The following is a 27,852-nucleotide window of genomic DNA, read 5'->3' on the forward strand; positions in this document are numbered from 1 at the left end:
GACCCTGGTCCCTGTGCTCCATGCCCTCTCTGACAGTGGTCCCTGTGCTCCGCAGGTGCTGCGCTCCGTGCTGCTGTTCCCGACCATCGAGCGCATGGCGCAGTCGCCGCAGGGGAAGCTCATGACCCCGCTGCTGTGCAAGCTGCGCTACGCTCTCTACATGCCCGTGTACCTGCTGTCCTTCCTCCCCGAGGGGCTCAAGGCCTCCCTGGTGAGGTTTGCGCTGCGGGGGATGAAGACCTGTGATGAGTCTTCGATAACAACCTCCATAAATCTCTTCAGTGTCGACTGCATTGGTGAGCACCTTTTCTAAAAACCATCTTTTGTATTCTTCTCATTTAGTAAATGTTGATTTAGCTTTTTAGTATTAAAGCATGAGTTTTGAAGAATAACAGGTCTCGTCTTTTCTAAAATTAAGACAATGGGTACAGGAAAGTCTTATATGAGTAAATTTTGAAAAAAACAAAGGCAAAACAACAAAATATTTTCCCAAACAATACATATTTCTTTAGCAAACTGACCTCTACTACTGATGTAATTTCTTATGTGATTGAAACACTTCTTTTACAATCTACTTTATGTGACTTATGTCTGCTTACTTTTTGCATTTCATTCATATTGGATGGTGAATGTAAATCAGTAATCAGTTTCACAAAGAGTTCTTTGCATCTGTTTTACTTTTAGCTGTTTAAACCAGCTGTGTAGACTCTTTCATCCGAATTGGAATATTGGTAAATTCAGAAAAGGACCTTTAGCCTACAAAGACACATAAAAATTACTTTGTGCACTGAATTTCAGCACTCTTGTGGGCATAAAGAGAAAGATTAATGTTCCTCCAGTGCATTTTGTACATATATTTTGCACATTCACATTTAAGAAGCAGAATAATTTCAGATAAATTATGTGAAGTTCAGAATGAAAACCAGAATGTGAATTGTGCTATACTCCAGGTATTTTGGTGAGTTAACAATTTAAAACAATTTGGAATGGAATTGACATGCTAACGCAGTAATAATAGCAAGAAGGAAGTTTTGATTGCATTAATAGTAGTAAAAACACATTCCTACATTTCCAGTTGGGCTCTGTCTTCTATCAGTTAAATTTTACTTACTAATCACCCAAACAGATGTGCCAGAGTAACTGGGACTGCAGTGAGGGGCTGTACCTTCCATGGATCTGTGGGTGTGCTGCTCTCTTGGGAGGCTCACTGTAGGTCTGTACACAGACCAAAAGCAGGATGGGCAGTGGGGTTTGTGCTGCCAGCCTGGACAGCCCCACTTGTGTTGTACAAACCAGACATAATGACAGTCCCTCCCCTGCAGTGCCCTGTGCCTGACAAAATCAGGCTCCTGTTGATAATACACATTTCTGATTGAATTTCTATAGTTTGTAGCTTGAGTCCCTGGTAATTGAAGTCAGTTTCCTGGTGACCAAGGAGAAAGCAAGCATGCAGTCATACCTACACGAGGTGTTCAAGTGTCTTCCTTTGATAGTTTTGTCTCAGAAAAAGGTATGTGGAGGTCTCGGAGGTCACAGCTCCACAAGCCAGGAATCCTTCTCTGGTCCCCACAGATAAACTTTTACCTCTAAAAAACAGGTTATACACAGCCAGGGTTGTATTGGAAATGGTCCTTGGCCTGTGTTAACCTCCAAAAAAGCATGGCCAGCCATTGTTTGTATGTGTTGTTTGGCCCAGACCACAGCAGCCACAGGAATAATTTAACAGAATGGATTGTGTGTGCTGCTGTTGGAGGCTGACCCTCCGAGCTCTTCAGTCCCCAGGTGAATGAGCCTGGTTCATGTGTGCCTGTCAGCCTGTGGTGATTTCCTGTGTGTACCAGTGTCTGACCCTGTCCCAGCTGTAAGGTAAATTGAGGCACGAAACCAGGCTGAAGGCTCTTCACTCATAGGATGTGTTCTCTGCCTATGTTCAGTTTGTTGCCTGAATTAATTCTACCAGAATGAATACCCCTGGGAGCCAATGTCTTGTAAAACTTGCATAAATAGGCCTTATTGATGCAACTAGTTCCTTTGGGCTTGTGATAGCATCTCTCTCAAGCAGAATTCCCCTTTGGTTTGCATCTTTGGAAACTGATGATGTTTTACAGCCCAATGACTCAGGACCACATGCATGGATTAATAATATTTGAGCATCCGGATATTGCCTGTTAACCTTCTCTTTTATTGTTTGAGGACAATAGAAAATGTTACCATTCAGCAAAAAATTTACTAAATCTAGCACAACAACTGAGTCCGTCTTATGAGACTGCTCATCTCTGAATTGCTGAAGCCTCTGAATTTGTGGTAGATGCTTTTCTGAACATTTCCTTTTCCCTTAATAAATTGCTAGATATGGTTCGGAAATGTTCAGCCAATGAAGTTGTTTCTTCTCTCCAGGAAGGTTGCATGTCAACTCTTTAAATACACATATTGCCTTTGGCATGTACCTCTGTTGCATTACTGTAATTGTAATAAAAGCTGTGATTAAGGGCAGAAAAGATGGTAAAAGTTTCCTTAAGTCTAAAACGTCCGTTAAAACAAACCAACCTGCCAGGGATTTGTTACCACATCCAAAGCTTAGTCACAACAATGTTTTCTCTCCTCTGAAAGGAAATGAGACTTGAAAACTTAATTAGAGCAGAACTCTAAGACCAAGTGCTTCTCCCATTGACACAGAGTGAAAAGCTCCATTCAGCTGTTGCAGCATCAGGCCCTTAGCTGAAAGAATCAGTGAGAGAATTACATTACCTATCTGTCCCATGTTCCAATTTATGTTTGTTCCTGCTTCTTATCCAAACACATCTTTCTGTTGTCCTAACTTCATAGTTGATGATATATAGAAGCCCCAGTTACACAGCAAGAGGAATTGTGATGACACTGTCCAGAAAGGGAACATAATAGAATGTCTTGTCCCAAAGAGGAAACAGTACAGAAGGAGAAGAGACAGCAGGGTCTGTAAAGAAGATGGATTGTAAGGATGAGAACATATGGTCTATAAATAATAAAGGACCTATTAGAAATAAGCAAAAGGGACTGAAGAGACTTTGCTTACCAGGGTTAGCTTCTAGAAAAGATATCTTAGGGCAGAAAAAGCATTACAATGAACAAACAACCATTTGGGTACTTGTATTTATGAACTTAGAAGATGAATAGACAGAAATATTGAACATTAGTGACCCTGACTTAATCTGAAACATTGTCACTCTGTTTATTCAGGCTAGCAAAACAAGGCTATCCCTATCTAGCACAGTGGTGTTGGTTCTACAAATCATGTACAGTCCTGCAGTGCTGGAATACTTTGGCACTCCAGTGCCTTGAAATTTGTAAACATTTCTTCAGTGACAGATGCCAGTAGCAGGCTTACAGTGACAGTAAACCATTCTATCTACATGGAACAGATTTATTGTCCAGCCGTTTGACTGGCAAACTTCCTCCATTTGTTTCTGTAAAATTTCCACAAAAGCACAGACATTACATAATGGGTAAACACTGCACAGCTTTTTCGAGAGGCAGGCTCACAGGTCAGAGGTTAATGTCTGGATGACAGGGAAGATACAGATAAGCACAATAGCAAGAAAAACCTCCAACTGGCCCAAATGAGGTGAGTCCTTTGTGATCTTGAACCTGTGACTTCCCTGGAGGAATCTCCCTGTTTGTTTAACCTGGTCGGGGAGCAGGGGAGCACTGCAGCCTGGGGCAGGGGGAGGTCTGCTTTGTACTGTTGGAGCAGCTTGGGAAGGAAGGGACTCAGAAGCCTGAAACAAGGCTTTCAGATTCAGTTAGGCTGTCACATGAGTCAAAGCTGGAAATGAGATGCCTAGTTAATTTAAGCATCCAACAGAAGTTGTAAAAAAACAATTAAGATAAAACTCCAGAGTTGTGATTCAAATTTTATCTTGTTCCAAGTGTGGAGACGTTCAGATTTCATGTGGAGTGTTTACATCTCCCTTGTTTTACAGAGGAAAAAGGGGCCACAGCAGTTTGAGGCACTCCACAGGACTATATAGGAAGTGAGTCCCAGCTGAAGCTTGTCTCCCAGCAGTAGCTGCTTCTCCCTGTTAGATGTACAGGATACAAAATTTAATCTCTGAGGTGCCAGAGAGAAAAGGTTTTATTGTGGGATAAATTTTTCCCATCTATCAAATGGCATCTGGGAGATAAATTTGCATCAAAAAACAGTGAAATGTAAGCTTCCAGTTTCTATGAAAATGGAACAGAAGCTTCTACATTGACTCAAGTTATTTTAAAATTTTGTCTTCAGACAGCCAACTGGGAGATTGCATTCTGGGTTTGAATTATCCCTCAGGATAATTCAGCCTCAGGAGTTATCATGGGTTGAGATCTGTTTCTATTCCAATTATTTTTATTTATCAGAGAGATTTTTAAATGTGACATTTTGGGTAGTTTCATCTGATCACCATGGACATCATGCTGTCTGACTAGCTGGCTTTAAAGCCAGAAAGGTGAATCACACCCTGCAATGACTGATGCATTTTACTGATCACAGAGGGACTCTCTCTACTAGAAACCAAAAACAGAGGAGATAAATGCCACTCCAAATCTAGTGACTGTTCTTTTTCCTTCAGATATCAGAAACAATGTGTTCCAAATTTTCTATGCAGCTTTTACCCTTGCTGCTGGGACAGTCAGATATCTCATAGCTTGGCTGCATTAGAATTTACAGCTGCTGATTTCTAGTGAGAGTCCTCTTGTTTGTTTCCTGCCTTCTTTGAAAACTCATTTCACATTTTCATCTCAATTTCCTGACAAGTAAGATGGGAAATTTTTTGGAGTTCTTTTTCTGGGACTGAAGTGCTGTGGGAATACCCATATAACCAAAATACTTGGATAAGGATAATGCATTGTGTTGTGTTTGTGGGACTCAGTAGCACCTCCACCTATTCTGCATGTGTTTTTCAGAGATAAAAAACAGTGCTTAAGGTATTAAGTAAGCACTTGATAAAAATCTTCACGTGAAATGGTGGAATAAGAGGTTTTGCCCCTGAAAAAATATTTTTAAAAGCCGTATAATTCCACAGCTAAAATTAAGTTTAATTTTCTTTCTTGCTTTGCTTTTTAAATTAAAATGCAACAGAAGTTATGATGAGCAGATGTAAATTCAGCACAGAAGGCATAGATCTTTTGATTTTTATTTTGTTTTATGGAGCAAAATCAAAAGAGCTCTGTCTTCCATGCTGAATGTAACAAAGCACATCCATTGAGGCCATGCACAGCCAAGGGGGATATGCACATTATAGACTCATCTAGGTTTTATTATTTCAAATGCTATACCAGCATGTTTAAAAAAGAACCCAGTGTTCAAAACAAGGGATGAGCTATTGGCCAGTGTCTCATAGCTGGTCAGCAGCAGAACTGTACACAGACCTGCATTCCAGGACAGCAGCTGAACCTGCCTAGTCACTAGTTTAACATAAATGTATATTTGTATATATATATGTATGTATGTATGTATGTATGTATGTATGTATGTTAGTCATGAGCTGCTTCCCCAAACCACAGGCCAGACAGGGTGATGCATGCAGTGCATTTTAAAGTAGAGACAGAAACTGATACTACAAAGGATTTCAGGTAACAATCTCACACCTACATCTTTCACTGGGTAACTGTGCGTATCTTTGAACCCAGAGCAGGATATTTTCAAGTTGGTTTTCCAGGCTGATGGAAATCCAAGCCGTGTTCATAAAAAGTGATTGCTTTGTTTCTTCTGATGAATGTATGTTTTAGATAATTTCTGGCTACAATGCAGAAACCATTTCAAGGATGTTTTATATTTAAATATGTATAGAATTTCAGACATGATGGATAGTCAGACAAAATTTCATGGTGAACAGAAATTACTGACATGGTACATAAATTCCATCTACATAAACTAAACCATGTTACATCTGTTTAGTGTAGTGCAGTATATCACAGGTGGGCAAAAACAATGGAGCCCAGCAGGGCTCCTCTCTTCCTATGTGCATTCTTTGATGCTCAGTGGGACAGAAAGGTCAAAAATGATACAGCAGATAGTCTCTCCCTCTCACTAATATCTGATTAATTAGACTTTAAGAGAAGTCTGTCCTGAAGTCAGGTAACTCTACAGCTGTCTCCTGCAGAATGTTTTTTGCCTCTCTGAATTTGCTCTGCCAGAAGGCTGCTTTAGGTAGCCCAGCAGCCTGGCCCAGTGTGTGAAATCCTCTGGCCCTGCAGTGTTTCTCAGCAGCCTCCTGTGTGCTGTCACAGTTGACTCCTATCCATTTCTGACATTTTAAGTGATGATCGTAATATGTATTTCTGCAAAGTGTTTAAGAGCGTGTTTCCTTACCTGTGGAAACACAGTAATATTTTATCACTTGCTTTGCAGGAAAAAGGGCCAAAGAATAACAGTCTTTAATATTTTCATGTTTCCTTTGCTACTGTTTATTTTCCTGTGTGATGCCTGACTAAAATGTTTGTTTAATGTAGTCGGACAACTCACCTTACCAAGGCAGCACTTAAGCTGATGGAAAAACCTCACATCTGCTCTATTCTTTCTGTGAGTGAATAAACTTTTCCTTATTTCAGAGTAGGATGCTCATATTAAATTACTGGAGGAAGGCAGTGACTTTTATGTATTTATAGTCTATTTATTTATTGAAGTCAATCTGCTTCATAATTTACCCCATTTCCAAAAGAAAGAAAGATGTTTAATGAGTACTTTTATTACTTGCAAAAGCTTTTACTTTCCTGTGAAAGCCTTATGAAAATAATGGTAATAATGTGGAAATTTCTCATTTGGTCTATTTCTGTTAATTATTCCTCTTTTTCTTCTTGGGGGGAAAACCCGACATAAAAACTCCCATCATAAATATTATTCATAAGGCGTGAATGTTTTGATAGTGGAAATGCTGATCATTTCCATGAAATGTGAGGTAGAGTTGGGATTTGGCTGGGGAAGGGGGGAGGTTGTTTATTCACCCCTGGTGAGGTTTCATCCCCAGGGAGATGATTTACACCCACAAATTTGCAGTGAGTCTAATGATGTGTTGCAAATGGCATGAAAAAGGAAGAGGTAACATCAACAAAGCAGAAAGGATGTTGAAAATAAGTATATGCCAGTCAAATGCTACCAGCTACAGTTGCTTTGTGTTAAACTATGCCAGAGAGTCATCTGCAAATTGCCACTTTATTTTTCCTGGGCCGATATAACACCCTCCCAAATTCATGAGCCTTCTGCAGTAGGCTCATGCCTTTTGAATCAGAGGTGTCTGCCAAAACTCCCCCAAGGAGTATTTGAAGTAGAACTCCTGGCTCTGTCATAACTTGTGTTTATTGGTTAGAATTTTAGCTTGATTCATCAAACTCCATCATCATGCAGTACCAGCAAAGCACTTAAACACATGCTAAATCTATACCCATAGGTAAACTCTAGACATTTATGTCTTGGAATAATAAATCGGTAATTAATGCAGTACCTGTTAGTCCATGCGACTGAAGGAGACACTGGTTTGGATGTAATTACTGTGATAAGCTAAAACAATATGGCAATGCACTTTGCTTCTGCTCCTTGTCATGAAGATGCCCACCAGCACTCAACAATTATTTAATGTAACAATATTGACAGGGAAAAAGTTCCTACAGAATCTTCATTGATCTGGGAAGGAAATGCTGGCTTTTCTTAAGCAAATGCAGTGGCACAAGAGATTGCTTGCTGCTTAGCTCAAAGGTCATATGTATTTAAAATGAGCTTTAAAATTAGTGGATTATGTTTATGAAGTATAAAGTGGTATAAAGTTCACCTTTCTTATGAATCAAAGCCACTCTAGTTAAAAGAAGGTTCATCTTTTTCAAAAGACAGGTGGTCCAGATGTTGAATTTCATGAGGCTTCCTCAAGAAAGAATCAGCCCCAGGTCCCAGTCCAGAGGGGCACTTAAACTGAGCCCTGTCTAGCAAAGCAGTGTAATTTCATAGAGATCAGGCAGGAACCACAGGGTGGAGATGCTGAATTGCTACAGACAGCACCCATCCCCTATGGGCTGAGCACCACCTACAGCAGACCCTTCTGTGCCCCTCTTGCAGGCTCAGAGCAGACACTTTCCATGACCAAAGTCTGGATGCTGGCAGAAATCCCAGCATCACAGCCATCTGCCACGGTATGTGAGAGCTTAAGCTGGAGATGAATTTTTCTACCTAAGGGACAGTTCTGTCATTTGAAGATGGTGGGAGCTGTTCCAAAGTAACTTCGAGCAGGATTAAGCCCGTGGACATTTCAGTTTTCCATCACACACGCCACTTCATCTGCACATGCTTCATCACACAAAGTAAATGAGTGTTCTTCACACTCCCCAACAAAGCATCTATTGTTTGTAAAGCACCTGGGTATAATTGTTGAATAACTTTTTATGTTTGCCTTTAGCCTCTACTCTGCTTTCTCAAGCACAGCTGACTGATTTTTTGTATAGTTCTGATCTTCCTGCAACTGTAGTACCAAGCAGATTGGACAAGCCTGTCCACAACAATTGCAGCTGTTTCTGCCTATTCATGTCTTTCATGTTATACATTAACTGCTATGTTTGCATTCTGAATTCAAGTGTAAACTTAAGCAGACCCCAAAGTCAATGTTTGTATCTTGTAAACCTCTAAACATCAACATTTTATCTAATGTGTCTGTGCATGTGTGGAAGCACATGTTCCTGCATTAGTCATCCTTGATACAAAGCAGTTCCTTCTGTTTGATGTTTTAAACAATAAGTTATACGATATTTCCAAGATTGCTGTTGGCAATAATTACCGGTAGAAAATATGTTTTCCCCATAGGAAATTACAGTGCTGTTTGGTATTATTAGTTCTTACCACTATTTTCTGACTCCTTCAGAGGCATGACAGAGATTGCTTCCTCAAGAGCAAAGCATAAACTGGAAATGAAACTTAATATTACACTTCACTGAAGAACCTTACAGTAAGATAGGCAATTCACCAGGAAAAAAATGTGATCAGACAGTAGTATATTTCTTGAGGTAAACTTATTTTCAAAAATTCAGTCAACTTTTTGCAGGTCATTTTGATAGAGACATAGCAATTGTTCTTTACGTCAAAATTTAAGCAACTTTGCTTTAGTTTAGAGGACTTTTCAAAGAGTTGTATTGCAGGGATGGGGCACCCACAGCTTCCCTGGGCAACCCATCCTAGTGTCTCACCACCCTCACAGTAAAGAATTTGTTCCTAATATCTAATCTAAATTTTCTCTCTGTCAATTTAAAACCATTTCGTCTTGTCCTACTCCTCCATGCCCTTTTAAAGTTCCTCTCAGTTCTCTTAGAGCCCCCATCAAAGTAAAATTATTTTATTTTTATACCCTCTGCTTGTCCCTCAGAAGCACAAGCAAAACTCTGTGTATATACCTGCAACTCAATGTTCAGCAGTAATACATTTAAAAAGAAACTGTAAAATCTGTGGAGTAGAAATGTTATTTTTTCTGATTGCCTAAGTAGCCTCTGAGATGCTGAAGCCAACTTGACTGGGACCTTTAGCTCTCCCATGCAGTGTAACTCTTTCTTAGGTGCAAAAAAAAGATCCAGTCAGGCACTCAGGACTCTTTTCTTTGGCTACAATTACTGGCAAATTATCAATTTAATTTTATATTGTCCAATTTACCTTTACAGAGATCAGGAGTGGGAACTTAAAGTTGTAATATTGCATATTTAAAAATATTTCTGAAGCATTTTATGATAATGGATTATTGTGAAATTATACTGCTGCGAGGCAGATTTGCTAAGGGAGGCATCAGTGAAATGTTCTGGAAGAAAGAGACTAAGAATTTGTGGAGGTTTTCTGGAAGTCTCTTGTGTGACAGGAGAGAGCATCACTTCAGGCTTTTCCATGTCAGTACCATCTGCCAGTACCTGACAAAAGATGTCCCCAGTCTCTGCTGTGGTCCTTAGCCAACACAAACAAGAGTCTGAAGTAATAGCAGTAATAGAGATTAAATGGGAAATAGTGGAATAGCAGATTCATTCTGTGAAAAAACTTGACAGTAAATGATAGTTTTGTGAGGCAGAGCATCAGAAGTGTCCTGGGAAGCTGCAGTGTCAATATGGGAAAGAAAGATGTATGGAAACAAACTGTAGAGAGTGAGAGACTAATGACAGGGTAATGAGGTTGCTTGTTTTTCACAGGGCATAAGACTTGGCTATAACAATCACTCTGAATATTTTCAAATATGCACAGAGGTTGGAGCACTTTCAATCAGACTAGTGTCATGGGAGCTTTGGTTTTCTTAGCCATGAAAAGGTGATTAACATTGAAACATTTAGTAAAGGAGGCTTGATGATGAGTTCAAGGGGAAAAAGATTAAAAAACCCTCTGTGTCACTGTGAACAAATCTGTGCTCATAAATGATCTGAAATTATGGTGTAAAAAGAAAGTCATCAGGAACAATAGGACTACTGCAAGGTGAGATAGATGTGGCAGGTGATGCGCAGGTGATGTAAATTTCTAAAGTATGGAAAATAAAATAGTATTGCAAACCTTTAAAAAACATCAAAATTACTAGTTAATTGTCTTAGCAGACACAGGTGAGAGAACTGACAGAGCTGGAATATCCATATGAAGGGATCTAACACTCTTGGGAAAGAAGAACAGGGAGAAAGGAGGAGGATGGATGGGCTTGTCTTTGCATCCACATATTAAAGACAAGAGACCTGTTGAATATTATGTCCACCAGAGCATGACAGATGGATTTAAGGGACTTCTAAGAAAATTTTGAGCTGTCTGAAGTATGTAATGTGCTTGGTGGTTATAGAGGAGGGAATCCTCAACATAGACTGTTCAGCTACTTCTCACAGTGCATTGCTTTACACACACACACACATATATGTAATTTATGTGTAATAGAGCAGAGAAAGCAATTGACAGAGAATATATGGCAGTTTGATACAAAGCGTTTGAAGACAAGGCATACTGGCTGCATATTTTCACAAAAGGGTAACACCTGTGCTAGAACAGAAATACTTAACACATTTACAACATAAAGCTCTATTCATTCACTAATCCCCTTAAAATCCTGACATAGTCATTGGAGAAATAGGTAACACTTGTCTAATCTATCTAGGTCAGTACTTAAGGATGAGATGAACCATGTATGACTGTGAAGAAAGAAAAATTAAGCTTTAGATACCCACATTTAATCAGGTGACTCCTATGATAATCTATTTTAGCTTAAAAGAGAGGTATTTAGACTGAACAGGAGACAACTGAAGAACATAGAGTTTTCAAGTAAAGGGCAGTAATTTAGCTTAATGTGTCTGTGATAAATGAGGTAATATATAATGTAATACATTGCAACAAAAGTGATTCAGGATAGATTTTAGTTAATGATACGAGCAGAATTCTAAATAGGATATCCTGTGAAGATAATGAAACTTTAATCTCGTGTTCTTCCTAATGACAGGATGCATATCTGCTTGAAATAATACAGTATCATTGATTCACCTTAAGAAAAAGAGACCAATGGAGATCCCTTCCAGCCCTGTAATGTCATCCACACTGATTAAATAGACAAGAGTAGCATCGAGAATTTCAGAACCCTTAATGAGGGCCAGTTTACCATAGAAGAACCAAGCAAAACAGGTGAACAGATGCAACATAGAATGATTGAGGAAACCCAAGTACAGGTAGAACATGCCTAATGTCAGATATTAGTTAAAAGCAAATATGAAAGTTCATAAAATGTGGTCTGATTGAATCTCCAAATGAATCTGCATTCTGCAGAGTGAATGCAGGATACCGAAATTTTATGAAAGGACTTGCAAAGATAGGTGGTGTAAAATTGCTTTCCTTTCACATGTTGTTCTACTTCTTAATATGCCTTTATATTACAAATGATTTGCAAAATATTTTTTAATAACTCAAGCGTTCTCTTCAGGGCCTGGTTGCACTTCAGCTTTGTGGCTTTTAATCAATACTGGGCTGTCTTTCATTAAAAGGCAGCCTTAAACACAAGGGAGGACAGAGACCAGCTGCAAAGTGTTGTTTTACTGAGGAATAAATGAAATAACTGAGTGACATTCAAACTGAAAAAATAAAGCTAATGGAATACATAACATTTTTTTTTTTTTAAGTATGTAAAGCATAAGTTCTCTATAGATGGGGAACAGAAATAGAATCAAGGGAGCCAGAAGCAGTGCATGGGTGAGCGTGGCCAGGAAAACTTGTTAGGAAATACCCTACAGAACTACTGAGACTACCTGCATCCTCCACCACAGTCACAGGGGGATCACTGATCTCTTACAAACTCCTCCAGTTCTAGCCAAAGAAAGTTTATTCATTTCTTGGTGAAAAAAAGACAGTATCTTTGTTTGTGTGACCTTCACAAAACAGTGTAAGGCATCTCTTGACTCTCTGTATTCATCTGCTTGAGGGGTTGGTTGATCTAAGTAGTGGCACCAGATCTTCATTTGAGAAGCATCCTGAAGGCAGGGCCATGGTCTTCTTTTCCTCTGAATTTGTCCACTTTAGAAACTGTTACAGTATGCTCTTCCAAGGTTGATGCTGCTGAAACTGTACTATCTGGACCTTGAAGTAAAAATTTGGCTTTGTGTTTCTCCCTGTATCCATTCCAGAGCATAGCTCCTACTGACTTATAAAATAGAACAATATTTTGATATGTAGGACTTAATAAATTTACACCTACAACCACAATCTTGTTGATAGAGTCAACATAATCTAAAGCCAGCATCAGTAGGGAAATGAAGTGAGCTCGGGTAACCCTTTGTAGTCTTGTGTTTGTCTGATGAACAAGCTATTAAAGAATGTGTGTGTGCATCCATTAAATTGTCTAGATTGGGGCTATCTTCACAACCACTCATTTTTGTTGGAAAAGGAATTATTTTGATGATTTCCTGAAAATCATTGGTCTATGAAGTTGAAAAGGGTTTTTTTTCCCTTTGTTATTGTCCCTTGTTTCATAAGTATGGCATCTCTTTCTGTCTATTCTTTCTATCACAGTAAGTTCATTTCCTTAGCTCAGCAAAAAATACTGCATCATTTTAATGTAATTAATATACAGGTTACAGAAAAACTACATAGAATGAGCTCTAGTCACAACACTACAAAATAGAGCTATTTTTAAATTAATCAAGGGCATGTATATCTGAAAGTTTATCAAGATTAAGTCAAAAATACATAACCTTTTGTCTTTTATGGATATGTGCACCATAACTAATTTTTTGAAGAGTTCTTTCCATAAAGACATAGTTCCAGATCATCTTGAATTGCCTCAGACAACATAGTGTGACCCTCAGTTTTTAGTGTGAGTTTATGATTAATTTAGCCCTAATCTAATCTTTTTCTTGCAAATAAGCAGGCAGATCTTCTTTGGATGTTCAATAATCAAGCAAGAATTTTAAAGACTTGAGGAAAAACACATATTTCAGTCCAAGTACAGGAAATCTCTCTATTCCTTCAAGAATCAAGTATAAGGTTTAGCTGTCCTGAGTTAGAAATGTTTCTTCCCTGAAAATTGCACAACTTCCCAAGTTCAAGCATAGATCTCTTGATACCCAGAGAGTCAATGGACAAGAAATTGTTTTAGACTATTGTTCTGAAATCTTTAGAAAACAATAATAATAATAATGCTAGGCATGCATTTCTTAAAAGTCAGGAAATTTTCTATTTCACACATAGTTTGCTTGGCTACACTGTGCTGTATCAGTGTGTTTGAAGTTTAGCTCAGTAGATACAGGTATCCATCTAACAACTGGCTGCTTGAATTGGTGATTAAGTAACCCAAAGCACTGAAAAGCTTGATTGATTTCAGTCATTATTGTTCATGAAAACTAATAATTTAGCTGAAGGATATTAAGTCCTTGCTGTGACACTTTGGGTTAAAGAGCTACCAATGATGTAAAGCACTCTATTCTTTTCTGGATCCTTGATTTGAATCCAATCAGGGTTCCTCTATCACAAAACCCCCGCAAATAAATCAAACACATTTTGGCACAGTTTGTCGTCTCTGCTTAGCAAATATATGAGACTGAACTGACACTGATCCTTAATCACCTTTAATCCATGGAGAGGGAATGATCCTACCAGGGCAGGAAAAAGGTCACTGGCAGGATCATGGGGAGAAGCTAAGTTGGCAGTAAATTTCATAAGTCTGACCTGGGAATAAATGAGAAGCTTCCATTTTCAATTTGTGTATATAAAAGATCTGCATATAAAAAGTTACAGCATTTTAAGAAGGTGTTTATGTGTTAAAAACACAACAATGGTATTTGTCTGTTAAACTTTGATTCACTTTTAAGCTCTAAGACCATTGTTTATGATAGTTAACTAACACTAGGTTTTTGTGTTATTAAATCTTGGTGACCTGGTTATGAATTACAAGGGGTATCAGCAACTTGAGATGGAGCAAAACATAATAAAAACACTTGGGGATTCTACAGCTGTCACCAGGTACCTTGGCCAGTTTCTGCAGGTTTGCAACCACATTTTTTTGCTTGTTTTTTGAGAAATAAACCCATATGAAGGAATATTTTAGAAAAATCTGTATTAGAAACTTCACTTTCTGTGCTTTGGCTTATTTCACTGAGTCAGGCTGACTCATCATGCATCAGTCCAGTATATGCGAAAGTAGATTTGCATATACAAATTTGAAGGAATGGGATTATACCATGAAAATTAAGAACAAAGCCCACTCAAATTTGCTTTAGACTGTTTAGCCAGATCAATATTGAATAAGCAAAAATATATTTACAGCAAAAGCTAAAGAGCTTCTATATGTTCTTTTCCTAGAAATCCTCGGCTGGTTCAAAGCCAAATTGTTAGGAGCCTGTTTCCTAGATAGAAATTGAGAGTGCAGGGGTACTGGACTTTTACCTTCCAGGCAAAGGATAAGAAAAAATAATTTTTGTTCCTTTCTTCCAAAGTCTTTTCAGGAGAGAACTGCATTTTATGTATGCTCAATGGGTAGAGAGATGGCTTCATGAGTTACATCCTTGTGAGCCAGGTTTTAGGATTTCACTCCAGCCTTTATACTGCAAACCATCCTTGTCCAATAAAAACTTTCAAGCCACTGTGTGGGTCTGTGACTGGAGTTGTGGGGCACTCACACTCATGTCCATGAGAATGCCCTCCTCATTTTAGGGTCTGAATATCCAAGTTACCAAAAGAACCGATGTAAGTGGTGTTAAGCTCATTTACACATCCCATCATAGCTGTGCTGTGGTTCTTCAGACACTGAATGTTCTCATGGTTTGTCACTGGTGAAGTCCCTCTTTCAGCAGGGAAGAGCTGGCTTGCTCTTGGGAGGAAGCTCTACAAGTGCACAACTTCTCATAACGCTCAGGCAGCCACTGTGTACACCTCCATGTTAGAGCAGGATTAGCTTCTTTCAGTTGAACTAAATATCAGTTAGGGACTGATGGAAGATACACAAATTTCAAGCTACAGGACAGTTCTCATTTTTCAAATATTTAACACTGTCACTTCAAACATTCCTGCTAAAAGCAGAGAGGCAGCACATAATACGCAGAAGTGTGTGGGTGCAGTATTAGATCCTTCAAGCCTTTGGTGTTGTCTTCACTAAGCCAGTTCAGAGAAAGATTTTAAGTACAGCAAGCACAGTTTTCTCACAGAGGCATGTTTTGACTTCAGGTACTTACAGACTAATCCTTGGCTCTGTTGTTGAGGTTTTCTTCATCGGATAGCTGTGAAGATTTTGTCACTTGATCACTGTGAAACTCAACGTTCAAGGTAGTGGTGAGCGATTCTAAGGGAACATGATGGATTTGGCTCTGTAAACTTCATTACTGATAAAAACAATCTATTTTTCAAGGACTAATTAATAGACATTTTTACACAATGTTTTTCAACTGCAAGTATTTTTAAGACAGTCTACAAAACACACTTCATTGTCATAACAGCCTGAAGCATGTTTTTAAAATGAGAAAACAGATTTTGTAATTTGCACAGGGTCTCGGAGGATTTCAGTGATAGTTCAGAAAAATTCCAGACCTTTTGACCTTTCATCCCACAGTGTTATCTTTCACATGTAATGATTTTTCAGAATACTAATTTGTCTTCTTTTACCTTTACTGAACCCTGGATATTTCTCTCTTTGGTGAGTACTGAAAGACAGTGGTAGATGCCAAACAGATTGAAGCTACACACTCACCCTAATCCAGCATGGACACTGAGGTCACAGCTCCAGCAGAGCTTCCACACAGCCCATTAAGGGCATTTCCTACTTTTGCATTTTGAGCCACAGTCCTGCAGTTAGCTGGATGTGCTTTATTCTGTGCAGTGACAGGTTCTGCAGGTTTGGGTGAAACAGTTCACACAGGAGATTCAGCATGTGGGCTCTACGTTGCATCTTATGTTCTACTTGAAATCATGACAATAAAACCCAATAAATATTTTTTCTTAGTAATGATTCTGGGAGTCTCTAGAGATTTCCTGCTAAAGCAAGCATTGGAACAGGTTGGAAATCTTTCCTGAGACTGTAAGACCAGGTAGCAAACACTGACACGGTGATCTCACAGGACAACCTTCCTCTTCAAACCTAGTGAAAGATTTCAGAGCCCATTCATTTTTTAAGTGTCAGCTTCTGGTTGTGCCCAGTTCACAACCTGATTTTCAGAGCTGCTGAAAAGCTCAAAGTAAAAGTCCTTGAGAGCCTTTTGCGATGACTTTCTAATTGGAAACAAAAAAGTAAGTTCTGATTTATTTCCTTAGAAAAAGCTGCTTGGCATTCATGAAATAAGGAAACAGAACAAGTTTTTTTGAAAAGGAAAGAACTAAATATTCAAAAAATGCCAAGGTTAGCAGAGTATAGCATTAGGAAATAGCAGAGAGATTTCTCCCTGAACTTGTGACTTAGCTTTTGAGAAAAACAGCTTTTCTGAAGAAGCCCAGATTGACATTCCATAGCAGCAAGAGAGAAGGTTACTGTTCCTGCTTTATAATGGTATATCTTTAAATATAGCTTTCCACAGACATTAAACATCTTACAGTAATGTGGATTAGAGGGAAGCAGTGGATTTAGGACATTTTGACTGTAATAAAAATTTTTAGAGTGTCTCCCATTATTTTCTTCTAACAAAGTTTGGGAAATATGACATATCTGAAGCACCCTACTAGACAGATGTATGACTGCCTGGAAAATGGGATTCAGGAAGAATTTTGAAACTGGAAAGATGTAGGGTTTTGTAACAGTCTTATCTTCATTGCTTTAATATTCAGTAGCTGTTAGGGATGTGACCAGTGGAATACAGTGTGTGTGTTTGCTGGGGTTACAGAAAGCACCATGCTAGAATATGCTGCAGATGTGCTGGAAAGGGACAGGATCAAAGTGACCTTCACAAGCTGAGATAAATGTTGGTGGGCAAGGAAAGGACAATGCTGTCATTCCTTAAAGACCCAAGTTCTGTGCATAAATTTCTTACAAGGATGGTAAATTACTGGTTAAGGAATAGTTCCACAAGAAAATATTGTGGAAATATTGTGGGTCACAAGTTCATGTGGGTTAACATGTTGTAAAATGAGGCAAGACTCTTATACAAGGGCTGAAAGAGGTGCAGCTCTGCTGTTGAAGAGACAGAGACACACTGGCATGAGATGAAATTTCTTCGTCAGTAAAATTCAAGAGAGAGAGAAGCCACTGGACATATCCACAGGAAACCAAGAAAGAATAGTAGCAGATGTAGAGAATGGTAGCTAAAATGTGAGGTTGATGTAAGTATAAGGTACCTGGCCTTTGTAGAGATTTCCCCTAAAATTAATTGTATTAGCTATGTTTACAATTAAGGGAGCTCAGGGCAACACACTTAAAGTGAATGCGTCAAATATGTGTGTGGATCAGTTTCCTGTGGTAGCAAGGTTCATAATTAATTGCATATGACATTAAAAAGTATTTCCTTTTATTGTTTTGTATTTAAATGAGTTGTACTCTAAGAGAAGAAAACCAGTGTGCCATGAGGTATCACAAATGTGATGGCAGCAGATCTTTAATTGTACTTCTTTGACTGTTTTCCCCACCATTCTCAGTTTTGCAGTGTCCCTCAGGGGCTGTGGCTGTCAGCAAACAATGCACAGTCCTTCAGGTGTAGTCACATGCTGTCATTTCTGTAGTGGTACTGCAGAATCCTGTATCATCCTCCTCCTACTATTTATGAAACTTGGAATAGGGTCTGATTGGACTTTTGAGTTAATGCAGATAGTGAACACCAGTCTTGGGGATTTCTGGATTCCAGTTACATTCTTTGCATTGATTCATAAGCTTGTAATGGAAAAAAAAAAAAATACTTTGGTATTTTTCTGCATGTATTTTGATTTCTTTAATTTGAACTTCATTAGTGCATTGATTTTTTTCTCTCTTCTCATTGGATCTCTTACGTTCTCACTGCCTGTTCCTCAGAAACTGACTAACATTCTGTCCTGTGTAAATACTGTCAATAAAGTACTTATCCATTTACCAGATCATTAAGAAATAAGGTACCCATTTGTTTTAATATCAAGCTGGACTAGAAGCTCAGGCCAGGATTCATTCCACTTCAGTTTAGGAATTTAATTCAGATTAAGGTCTAAAGGTTTTATCACTGAAAGTAGACTCAACTTGAGAAGTGATTTAATCCATAGCAGAAATTATCAATTTGCCAGGTGTGTTCAGTGATTATTTAGAGATTTTAAAACAAAATTTCAAATTGTGTTATTTATTTAAATTTTCTTATTATAAATTTATTATTTGGAAAATTGTGATGAATCTAGACCTTCTTTATTGTTATGAGGACCAGATATTCTAAGCTTATTTTTTTATTTGGTTCCAAACTCCTTATCATATTACAGCCTTTCATTTTACAGATGTTTAATTCCAGCCAAAGTTTGTTGTGTCATATGTGAGAGTTTTTAAAAGACCTGTAATTTTTGTCATCTGGTTATGTATACTGAAAAATTTTCTGATAAAGTAAAGTAAAATCCTACTTTTCTTTGTAAAGTCAGTAAAATCCCAAAGCCAAAGGACAGGGTGATTCTTGTGTAGCAATATTGTTATTAACTCAGCAATTCTCTATTTAGAGTTCCTTCAAACCCTGAAATATACCTTCTAGCCCTGATATAATGTGTTCTCTCTCCACTGTTGCTGCTCCTCAATATCTCACTACTCAAAGAGAAATTGTTGTTGCCAGAAAAAGAATATAGAGAGCAGAAACCTGAATGTATTGAACAAGAAAATTGGATGTCATAAAGGAAAGTAATTTATCTTCCAAACAGCATAATTATCTTCTTTAGCTGCTCCCTTAGCCTGTAGAAATTCTGCTGTAGGCCTCTTGTTTCTGATAAACCTAAGGAATATTTTATTGTTTATTTTTAAATCCTTTAATGTTTGTTCTTGGAAACCTACTTCTGCTCTTTGCAATTTCCTCTTACTTAACGCCTGCTGAAGTTTAAGTTCCTGTTTATTGGTTTCCCTAGGATCATGTTTCCAAAATTTGAAGGATTCCTGTTTGGTTGAAATAGACTCTTAAACCTTGCTGCTCATCCGGTTTAGCTTAATCCTGCCTTCCTTTCTTGCACAGTACCCAAACCTTCAGACACATTTCCTTTTGAAGTACTGCCCTTATTGCCTTTGCTGTCTTACAGTTTTACTTTTAGTATCTGTGACTAATCTCATTTAACTAGGTGTATGAATTCCACTTCAAATCTTATTTACTGAAAAAAACACACAAGCCACCCAGAACTATGAGCAGACTGCACTGAGAACAGGAGGTAGGACAGAGGAAGAAGATGGAAATGGGGGGAACAGGCAGTGCTTACTGTTCCCACTGTGTGACTGAACTGGGGGTGGAGAGCAGCCTGCAGAGTCCCAGTAGTGTCAGTTCTGTCAGGTTCTGCCCTGAGGGCTACTGGTATTGTCATGGCTTCATCCACTGCAGGTACTGCAAGGTGATGCAGAGGCTCTGGCTGCCTGTGCACTATCCACTGTGACCTGCTAACAAGAGCTGCAGACTGGGCTGGAAAGTTGAACTCTCAACATGCAGACATCCTCTTACAGGGCATTTGGTACAAGTAATGTTGCCACAGATACCCTGCCAAAACCAGGTTCTTGGACTTAGTGCTTTGTGAAATCATCTAAATCCAGTGAGCCACCTTGGTCACCTGAAGCTCCAGCATTCAGAGTAGCAGGGGCTACACCACATCCTGCCTTCTGACACAGAGCAGGGCTTTTGGCAAACACCTTCAGTTATAGGTAATAGTTCTGAGCATAGAAGTCATAGAGTTACCACGTTAGAAACAGGACTCAATCTGAATTGAATTACATACCTATGGAGTTCCTCTTTATGGACTCACACAGAATGGTTTTGGTTGAAAAGGACCTTAAAGGTCATCCAGTTCTAACTGCTCTGCCATGGGAAGGGACACCTTTCATTACACTTGGTTTTTCAAAGCCCTCTCCACCTGGCCTTGAACACTTCCAGGAATGAGGCAACCACAGGTTCTCTGGGCAACGTGTGATAGGGCCATACCACCCTCACAATAAAGAATTTCTTCCTACTATCCTAATCTAAACCTGCCCTCTTTGAGCTTAAGGCCATTGCCCCTTGTCCTGTCACTCCATGCCCTTCTGAGAATTCTGTCTGTCTCCCTTGCAGCCCCTTTGGGTACTGGAAAGTGCTATAAAGCCTCCCCAAATCCTTCTCTCATCCTGCTGAACAGCCCCAACTCTCTCAACCTGTCCTCACAGGAGAGGTGTTTCAGCCCTCTGGTCAATTTAGTGACTCTCCTCTGGTCTTGCTCCAGTTGTCTTTCCTGTCTCTTATTTAAGTTTTTCCTAGATGATTTTTGAAGATGCATTCGAAGATGTGTGTCCTTCTCAAAACAAGGTGTGTGATTCATCAGTTTGGAGCTGGATTGAGAAGACAGCAACCAGTGGCAGGGTATGAACTCAGCAATGCTGCAGATGCACAGACCAGCTGCACCACAGGATTGGATGGCTGGGTTGCTAGACATGAAACTGCACAGAGACCCTTTTTCCCAGCAGAGTAGGAGGGGACCAGCAAATCTGTTGGATTATCTATGACAACCCTTTCATCTTGTCAAGGAAAGGAAGAACTTGCACGAGCTGTATTCAGTGTTTAATTGCAGAAGGCAGAGCTCTGCAGGCCTACAATAACTGCATCTGCTTTGGCTGGCTCAGAAGGAGATATTACTTTCTAGGATTTTTTTTTTTTCTTCATTTGAGAGCACTGGCTTTGTCTGTTAACATTTGATCTCCAGTGCCATCACTCATCTCTCTGGTGGCATTCTGTTTCCTTAGAGCACTGCTGGAATTCAGCCAATTCCATGCTTTGGTCACCACCAAAGACCTATGTGATTGCCATTTCCTCCCCTATCTCACAGTGTAAGAATGTTTTACTCCTGTCTCAAAGCAGCATCAGATCCAACACTGTCATTAACTACTTGTGCACAAAACTTCATTGGTTTAGATTTTTAAAATTGTCAGAATCTTCCCATTTTCTCCTGTTTTTCAGGAGAGGATTTAGAATCTTAAAATGCTTTCAGTCATTCTGAGACCTAGAAATTGAAGTGCTTTTGGATAATTTAGCCACATTGGTTTTACAGACTGGTGAGAAAGTAGAATATTGTCATTTATTCCTGCGTATAGGTTATGAATGTCTCTGTGATCAGAGGTTAGGAGAGGCTTGGCCATTTTATTAGCCCAGTAAGCTGACTGGTCCAAAAAAGAGATAAAAGAAGTGCTAATTCTTTGGCTAGCATCGCATTTCTTCAGTACAGCATGATGATGACAGAAATGGATAGCCCTTATTAAAACACCCTTTGAAGATCCTCTCATATTCTGGAAAGATAATGCATGGAGCAACTCCTGATTCTGCAGTTGAATACATGAGGTTTATTCTGGCAAGAATTCATAATCTACAGTGCTTGTTCAAAGCCAGGTTTTGGGCTGTATGTTGAGCTTCTATAGGTTCTGTTGTATGAGAAGTCAGGCTAGGTGGACACAGTGTGATCTTTCTGTGTCAGAATGTTTAAATTGGTGAATATTTAGGCATCCAGACAAACCAATTCACTTCTCAGAAGTGCTTAGTTCCCATTGCTATTTAACATACAAGGGACATGCCTGAATTCAAGACTTCATAAAATTAATTAGGTGTCTGAATGCTAGACATTTGTGTTTCTGAGACAGTATCTTGCAGACCAACTCAAAATAAATTGCACTAATCTATTTTTAATACTTCACATTCCTGAAAGCTAAGGATTAGACACTTGGTGTCCAGTCCAGTCCTGACTGGATTGGTACCATAAGTTTTATGGAGGACAACCACATATTTGTAGTTGCCATCGTTTTTATTGTTGCATTGAATGTTTGAATAACTTGCATATTGAGATGTCAATAATGTAATCATCTACTGATTAATAATGCCTTGTAATGTATGTTTTGTATTTAAACCCCAGAATTGAAAACCCTTTCTAAAAGCAAGTAATGAAAGCCAGTCATTAGAGTTCTTTCTCTGGTCAGGAGAGAGAGAGTCATCACCACAGGCTGATCTAGAAGTCTGTAGAATAGATAGATAGAGTTACAATCCAAAGATGCTTTCCATTAATTATGGAATTAATTTATAGGAGGTGACTTAGTTCAGTCTGTATGCCTTTGTAATCATTTGCTTAGGTAAGATAAACTCTGCTCTTTCTGTCAGTGGCATTCTTTTCCATGGGATTGTTGAGATGATGACTGCTCTAGCTGCTCTGCTTTTTTGCAGAGTTGTGTCCGTATTGCTCTTTCTTACAGTTTTGCTATGTATTGACATTATTGCCTGTTTCTTTTTCTGCAGCCAACATCTTGTACATGGCAAGCCAAGAAATGATGAAGGTGGTGGAGAGGGACAGTACCACCATAAAGCAAAATTTAAAGAAGGTAACTGTTTAATTCTCAGTTTTCAAAGGAAGGAAATGCATGAGCTGTTACACCCAGTTATATTTGTGCAAAACCAGAATTTCAGCAGGCCTGGTTTTCCTTTGTTATGAGTGTCATTCCATTAACTTTGGAGAAGCCCTTTAATGGGTCACTGATCCTTAAAATGTGTTGATCCACACCTTTGCAGATGTGGCACTGGTCACTATCAGATGTACCAACCCACCTGGTTTGTTTTCCTTGCTGGAGGAGAAGCAGTCTGTGTTCAGGCTGGGCATGAGGTGTGGCTCCCAATGGGGCCTGTAGTTACTTGGGTTCTGATCAGAGGGACTGATGGACCAAATCCTCTGACTTTGCTGCTGGACAGGTCAAGAAGAATATTTATCCTCTGGGCTGTGGGGTATAAATTATTATAATGGGATTCTACAGGCTCAACCTTCCATGGCTTCAAAATGGAACAGAGAGGAGTCAGCAGAATTAGGGTTCCACCGTTTCAGCCATTGGACTGTAGTGTAAGAGAAATTCCTCAGAGCCTGGAGCTACTGCTCTTCAGGTGAATTAATTCATTTCAAGGACCTTTCTCACACTGTCTGTATGGATTTATTGTTGAAAGAGATTCTGTAAAGTTCTTATCTGGACCAATCACATTTTCCCAGTCACGGTTCAAGGGTTGGCACAGGCCAGGAACTGTTCTAGTTGGAGTTCTGATGTGGTCACCCTGTGGTCACCATGTTTTGGAGGCTGAGATAATTTAATAGTGTGACCATGGTCAGACAATTCCGGATGGCTTATGAGCCAGAAAACTGTCACATTTAATAAACTTCTATTGAGATAGCCTCTGTGAGAGTAGATAATCAGTATAACATATTCTACTGTGTCCCCTTCCCTCTGTCCATTTTTTTGTATCATCCTTGTCTTTTTGCTGGAAGAATGATTCTAGCCCTTTGCACTGGAAGAGATTTTCCTCAGAGAATGGAGTTTTCTAGGACAGAGGTCCTAAATCTCTGTAAAATTACTCTGTGCCTTTTAAATAGAAATGGTACAAAGTTCATTTCATAAAGCAGTTTTTCTTTTTGTGGCTGAAAATAGACTTGTTTTTTATTTAGCCCATTTGTCTTCTCGGCACTTTGAAAGGTATGTTCATGTTTTAAAGGATTTGAAGTAGCACACATTAACAGGGATCCCTGCACTGTACCTGGCATGCCTGAGCTTTCTTATTTTTGTTGCAGAGCACTCAAGGTTCTGCAGTTCATGGGGAATCTCAGTGAAGAGACTGAAGGACTTACCTTGCAGACTGCAAATACTCCCATTATCTTAAACAAAACTTTCCATGGGTTGATCCAAAGGCCAGTGAATTCAAGGAAAATGATTGATTTTATTGACTGAATCACTCCTCCGAGTGTCAGGGAGCTGGAGGGTCTGTCTGCTCCCTGAACCATGAGCCAAGGCTGACCCACACAGGCAGTGCCCTCTCCAGGCAGGATGCACAGGTCCCTGTGTTGGCCAGGGTACAGAGTGAAGAGTGCAGGGGCAGGACTCCAGGTGCTTGTGGAAATGTTAATCACAAGCACACGTGCTTCAAGTTACGCAGAAATGCTTTGTTGGGTGGACAGTGGTCGTGGTGACAATCAGCTGCAGCACCAGTGACTTCAGGTGGTCTATCAGATGCTTCACATTGCAAAAATTCTGATTTCTTGTACTGAAGGCTCATAGCCAATAGTAAGAGTTTGCAGGTGTCCTAGTCTGCTCCATCTGTGCTTTTGTTGACTCTGTCAATCTGTCATGGCCTTGGCAGACAGAAGCTGTTTCAAACCTGTGTTAACTTTCTTTTATTGATTCTTCTATGTGCTCATAAATGTGTGGCAAACATACTCAAGAAAACAAAAAGCTAAACCAAGCTTCTAAGAGTTAGCAAACTGAAGAAAAAGCAGGTCTAAAAGTGAAGCTAAATGCTTCTTTTTTTTCATCTTCTAGTAACTTCTGGGAATGTAAGAATCAAGGGAAAAATTTTCAATTGGCATAATGTTAAATTTGAAGAGTATTGACAGTAAAAATGGGCTTAACTTATAAAGGTTGGAAGTTTATAAAAACAGGAACTATAGTCCAAGTTGCTATAGAACTGGCAAGCTGTTACTTCAAAAAATTTATACTGTTTAGTAGTCGCTGTGATCATATGGTAAAAGCCAATCTTAACACCTGATTTTGCCAGCTGCTGTGGAATAGAAAAGTTATTTCTGGATCTTATTTGCATTCTTTGATCTGAAAGAAGAGACAAAAAATTATTCCAATCTTTCCATGTCCAGGTTTAACTATAATTAATACTAGCTAGGAGAAATTTTATCACCAGACTGCAGATTCTTAGTCTAACAAAGTTAATTGCTTGGATTTATGTTAAAAGAATGGGAGTTGGAATATTGTTTGGATAATTAAATGAGGTTTTTCACTTAAACTCTTTTAAAGTCAGGAGTTGTGCACATTAAATAGCAGTGGAACTGTATGAGGAGGATGGAGACCTGTCTTCTAACAAAGGAATATGTGATAGAGCCTTTGAAATATTGTGTAAAACTTTGAAATACTGTGTTTGTCCGGATCAAGCAGTACATGGATGTCCAGGAATTTGAGCTTCATATTGCAGTGACATGGGGGGTTGTGATAAACCAGAAAATCCAAACAAATAAGGTAAGGGGTACTGATAAAAGATTTCCTCAGCTCTAGAGGTTAATTATTAGCTGATCATGTCTAAAGCAGCTGAGCTACCTACGTTCTCTCACTGTAATAACACCAACTCCCTTTCCTAACAGAAGCTGGAGGCAAAGATACTACTGAACTAGAGGAAGTTTATTGTAATTCCTGCACAAAAGGAAGTGGGTGTAATTCCATGTTCTTAAAAGATGGATCAGCACTGACCATCATGGAGCTTTAACAAACAGAATTTTAAAAATATTAAAAGGCACAGGAAAATGGATATGTTGGGCATTCACTGGCATGCCTGTAATGGACAATGATATTTCCTCATAGAGATTCTCTACAGCACTTAGCTTTTTAAGTTTGCATCATGCCCTGTTCATTGCTCTCTTTTAAGACTTAGCCTTATTGACTCTTTTTTCTAAGCATATAAACCTGTTATAATAAATATAACCTTATATAAATCAAGAAGATAATTGCATGAAAGGGCAAAACTGGGGTGCTTGCAGAGGAAATTCTCTTAAAATAATCACCCTTCAGATTTTTTATTTATTGAGAGATATATCTGGTTTATTAGTCCATGTGTAATACACAATAGTCCTATTTTGAATTGTAGGACCTGCTCCAAAGCATTTTAAATCCATTGAAGAATTTCCACAGGCTTCAGGAATTCTTGAATCAGTGAACTTTTGTAGTGGTTCATAATTTTTTAAGATCATAAACCATCTTCTCTAATTCTTAAACCAGAACATTTGTGTGTTCCTTGAGTTTTTTGCCAGTGGGCTGGTGTAGCAGATGCATTGATTGCATAAGGAAAAAGACAGGAAACATCTGAAGTAGAGATATAATGACGAAAAAAGCAACAACCTGTTGTCTAAGAAGAAAAGTATGAACTGGAAATTTATCAATGTATTAACCTATTTTCACTCAAACTGTGGAAGTTTTTATTGTAGGTGGCTTATAACCACCCATGTATAAATGGTTAAGTGGAGAAGAAATACAGTTTTGAAAAAATTGAATTAATGAAGTCCATGTTTACTACTTTGTGCTTATTACAATGGTGTATTTAGAATTTAAAGCAGTGCAATTTTATATCATACCAGTGATTCCATAGATGATGTGTTCTCCAAGAGCATCACCTAAACAATGACATGCAGAGATTTAGAAAAAAGGCTGAAGAATGAAGCATTTCCTTTCCACAGAGAAGTACTAGGCTTTTCTTTTGCAAAATTGTCCTTGCTAGAGAAATTTTTTAAAACTAAGCAACCAAGAACTATTTTGATTCCCTGAAGCAGCTGTTTTGATGTTTCCCAGTGTTTTCATTTGAGTCTCTGTAGACATCTGCAGGGTTGGTAATTATTCCCAGTGACAGCAGCATGATCTGAAGATACGTGCTTAAAATAATGCTACAAATACTTCGCCTGCCCACAGCCTGAGTGAGGTGCTTGCCTACATTTGTGAAAAACCTTCCAAACACTCTTTCTAAATAGGTGCAAAGTGTTCTCTCTAGCCAAGAACACCTCTTTTTTTGGCTGGTCTCACATCCTTTTTGGCCTGCCCTCCCTGGAGGTGCAGAGTTGAAGCCAGGGAAGTTGCACATGTGCTTGGGGATTTTGGTGCCTGTGTCATTTAACCACAAGAACAACCTTCTCTTTGAAGTGCCCAGAATGCCTAATCAGGGATCAGCAGCTCCTCTCCTTGGTGGAAAAGGATCCCAGTGAGCATTTTAAAAAGTCAGTGTACCACAATATACTTATCTGTGACATTTCATTCACTCTGTAACTGACTGCCTGTTGCCATCATTTGTGCTGTGTGGTATTCTAGTAAAGAAGTGATGACAAGAATTTCCAAAATTTTTGGGGTGGGTATAAGGTGTGTGCTGCACACAGTGAGCAAAGAGAGCAATATTTCCCCAGCCTTGGGAAGAAATTTAAAACTTACCACTGATCCATTATTACCCCTTTATTTCTTACCTCCTACTGTGTGTACCGCTGGGGAACATTGCCTTTTACAGCCAGATGCTGATCCTGCTGTTACAAGAGAGATTTGACTGATTTACCTTACATAAGGTCCCACTGAATGTAGGCAGTGTCAGGCTGATACTCAGAGGGGAAAACTGTTTGTAGTAAATACAGTTGGAAGAATCTGTCCCAGCAGTAGTATTGCTTAAATAGTGGTTTCAGGTCTGTTTATTTTTATTTTGGTATTTATACAGACTTGACTTCTGAAATATTCATGTTCCTGACACGTCTAAAAATGT

General features: G+C 38.9%; 1 protein-coding gene across 7 annotated transcripts in view; it reads left to right on the plus strand.

The window, feature by feature from the left end:
• LDAH (lipid droplet associated hydrolase) overlaps positions 1 to 27,852 on the plus strand; it is a 111,255-nt gene that overhangs the window by 73,177 nt on the left and 10,226 nt on the right. For all 7 annotated transcript variants that reach the window (XM_056487716.1, XM_056487717.1, XM_056487712.1 and 4 more), the window contains 2 exons: positions 56 to 296; positions 22,828 to 22,910. In XM_056487716.1, the coding sequence (XP_056343691.1) occupies positions 56 to 296; positions 22,828 to 22,910 (324 nt within the window). The remainder of the gene's footprint in view (positions 1 to 55; positions 297 to 22,827; positions 22,911 to 27,852) is intronic.

The sequence above is a fragment of the Oenanthe melanoleuca genome, chromosome 3 (assembly GCF_029582105.1).
Source record: "Oenanthe melanoleuca isolate GR-GAL-2019-014 chromosome 3, OMel1.0, whole genome shotgun sequence".
Classification (NCBI taxonomy): domain Eukaryota; kingdom Metazoa; phylum Chordata; class Aves; order Passeriformes; family Muscicapidae; genus Oenanthe; species Oenanthe melanoleuca.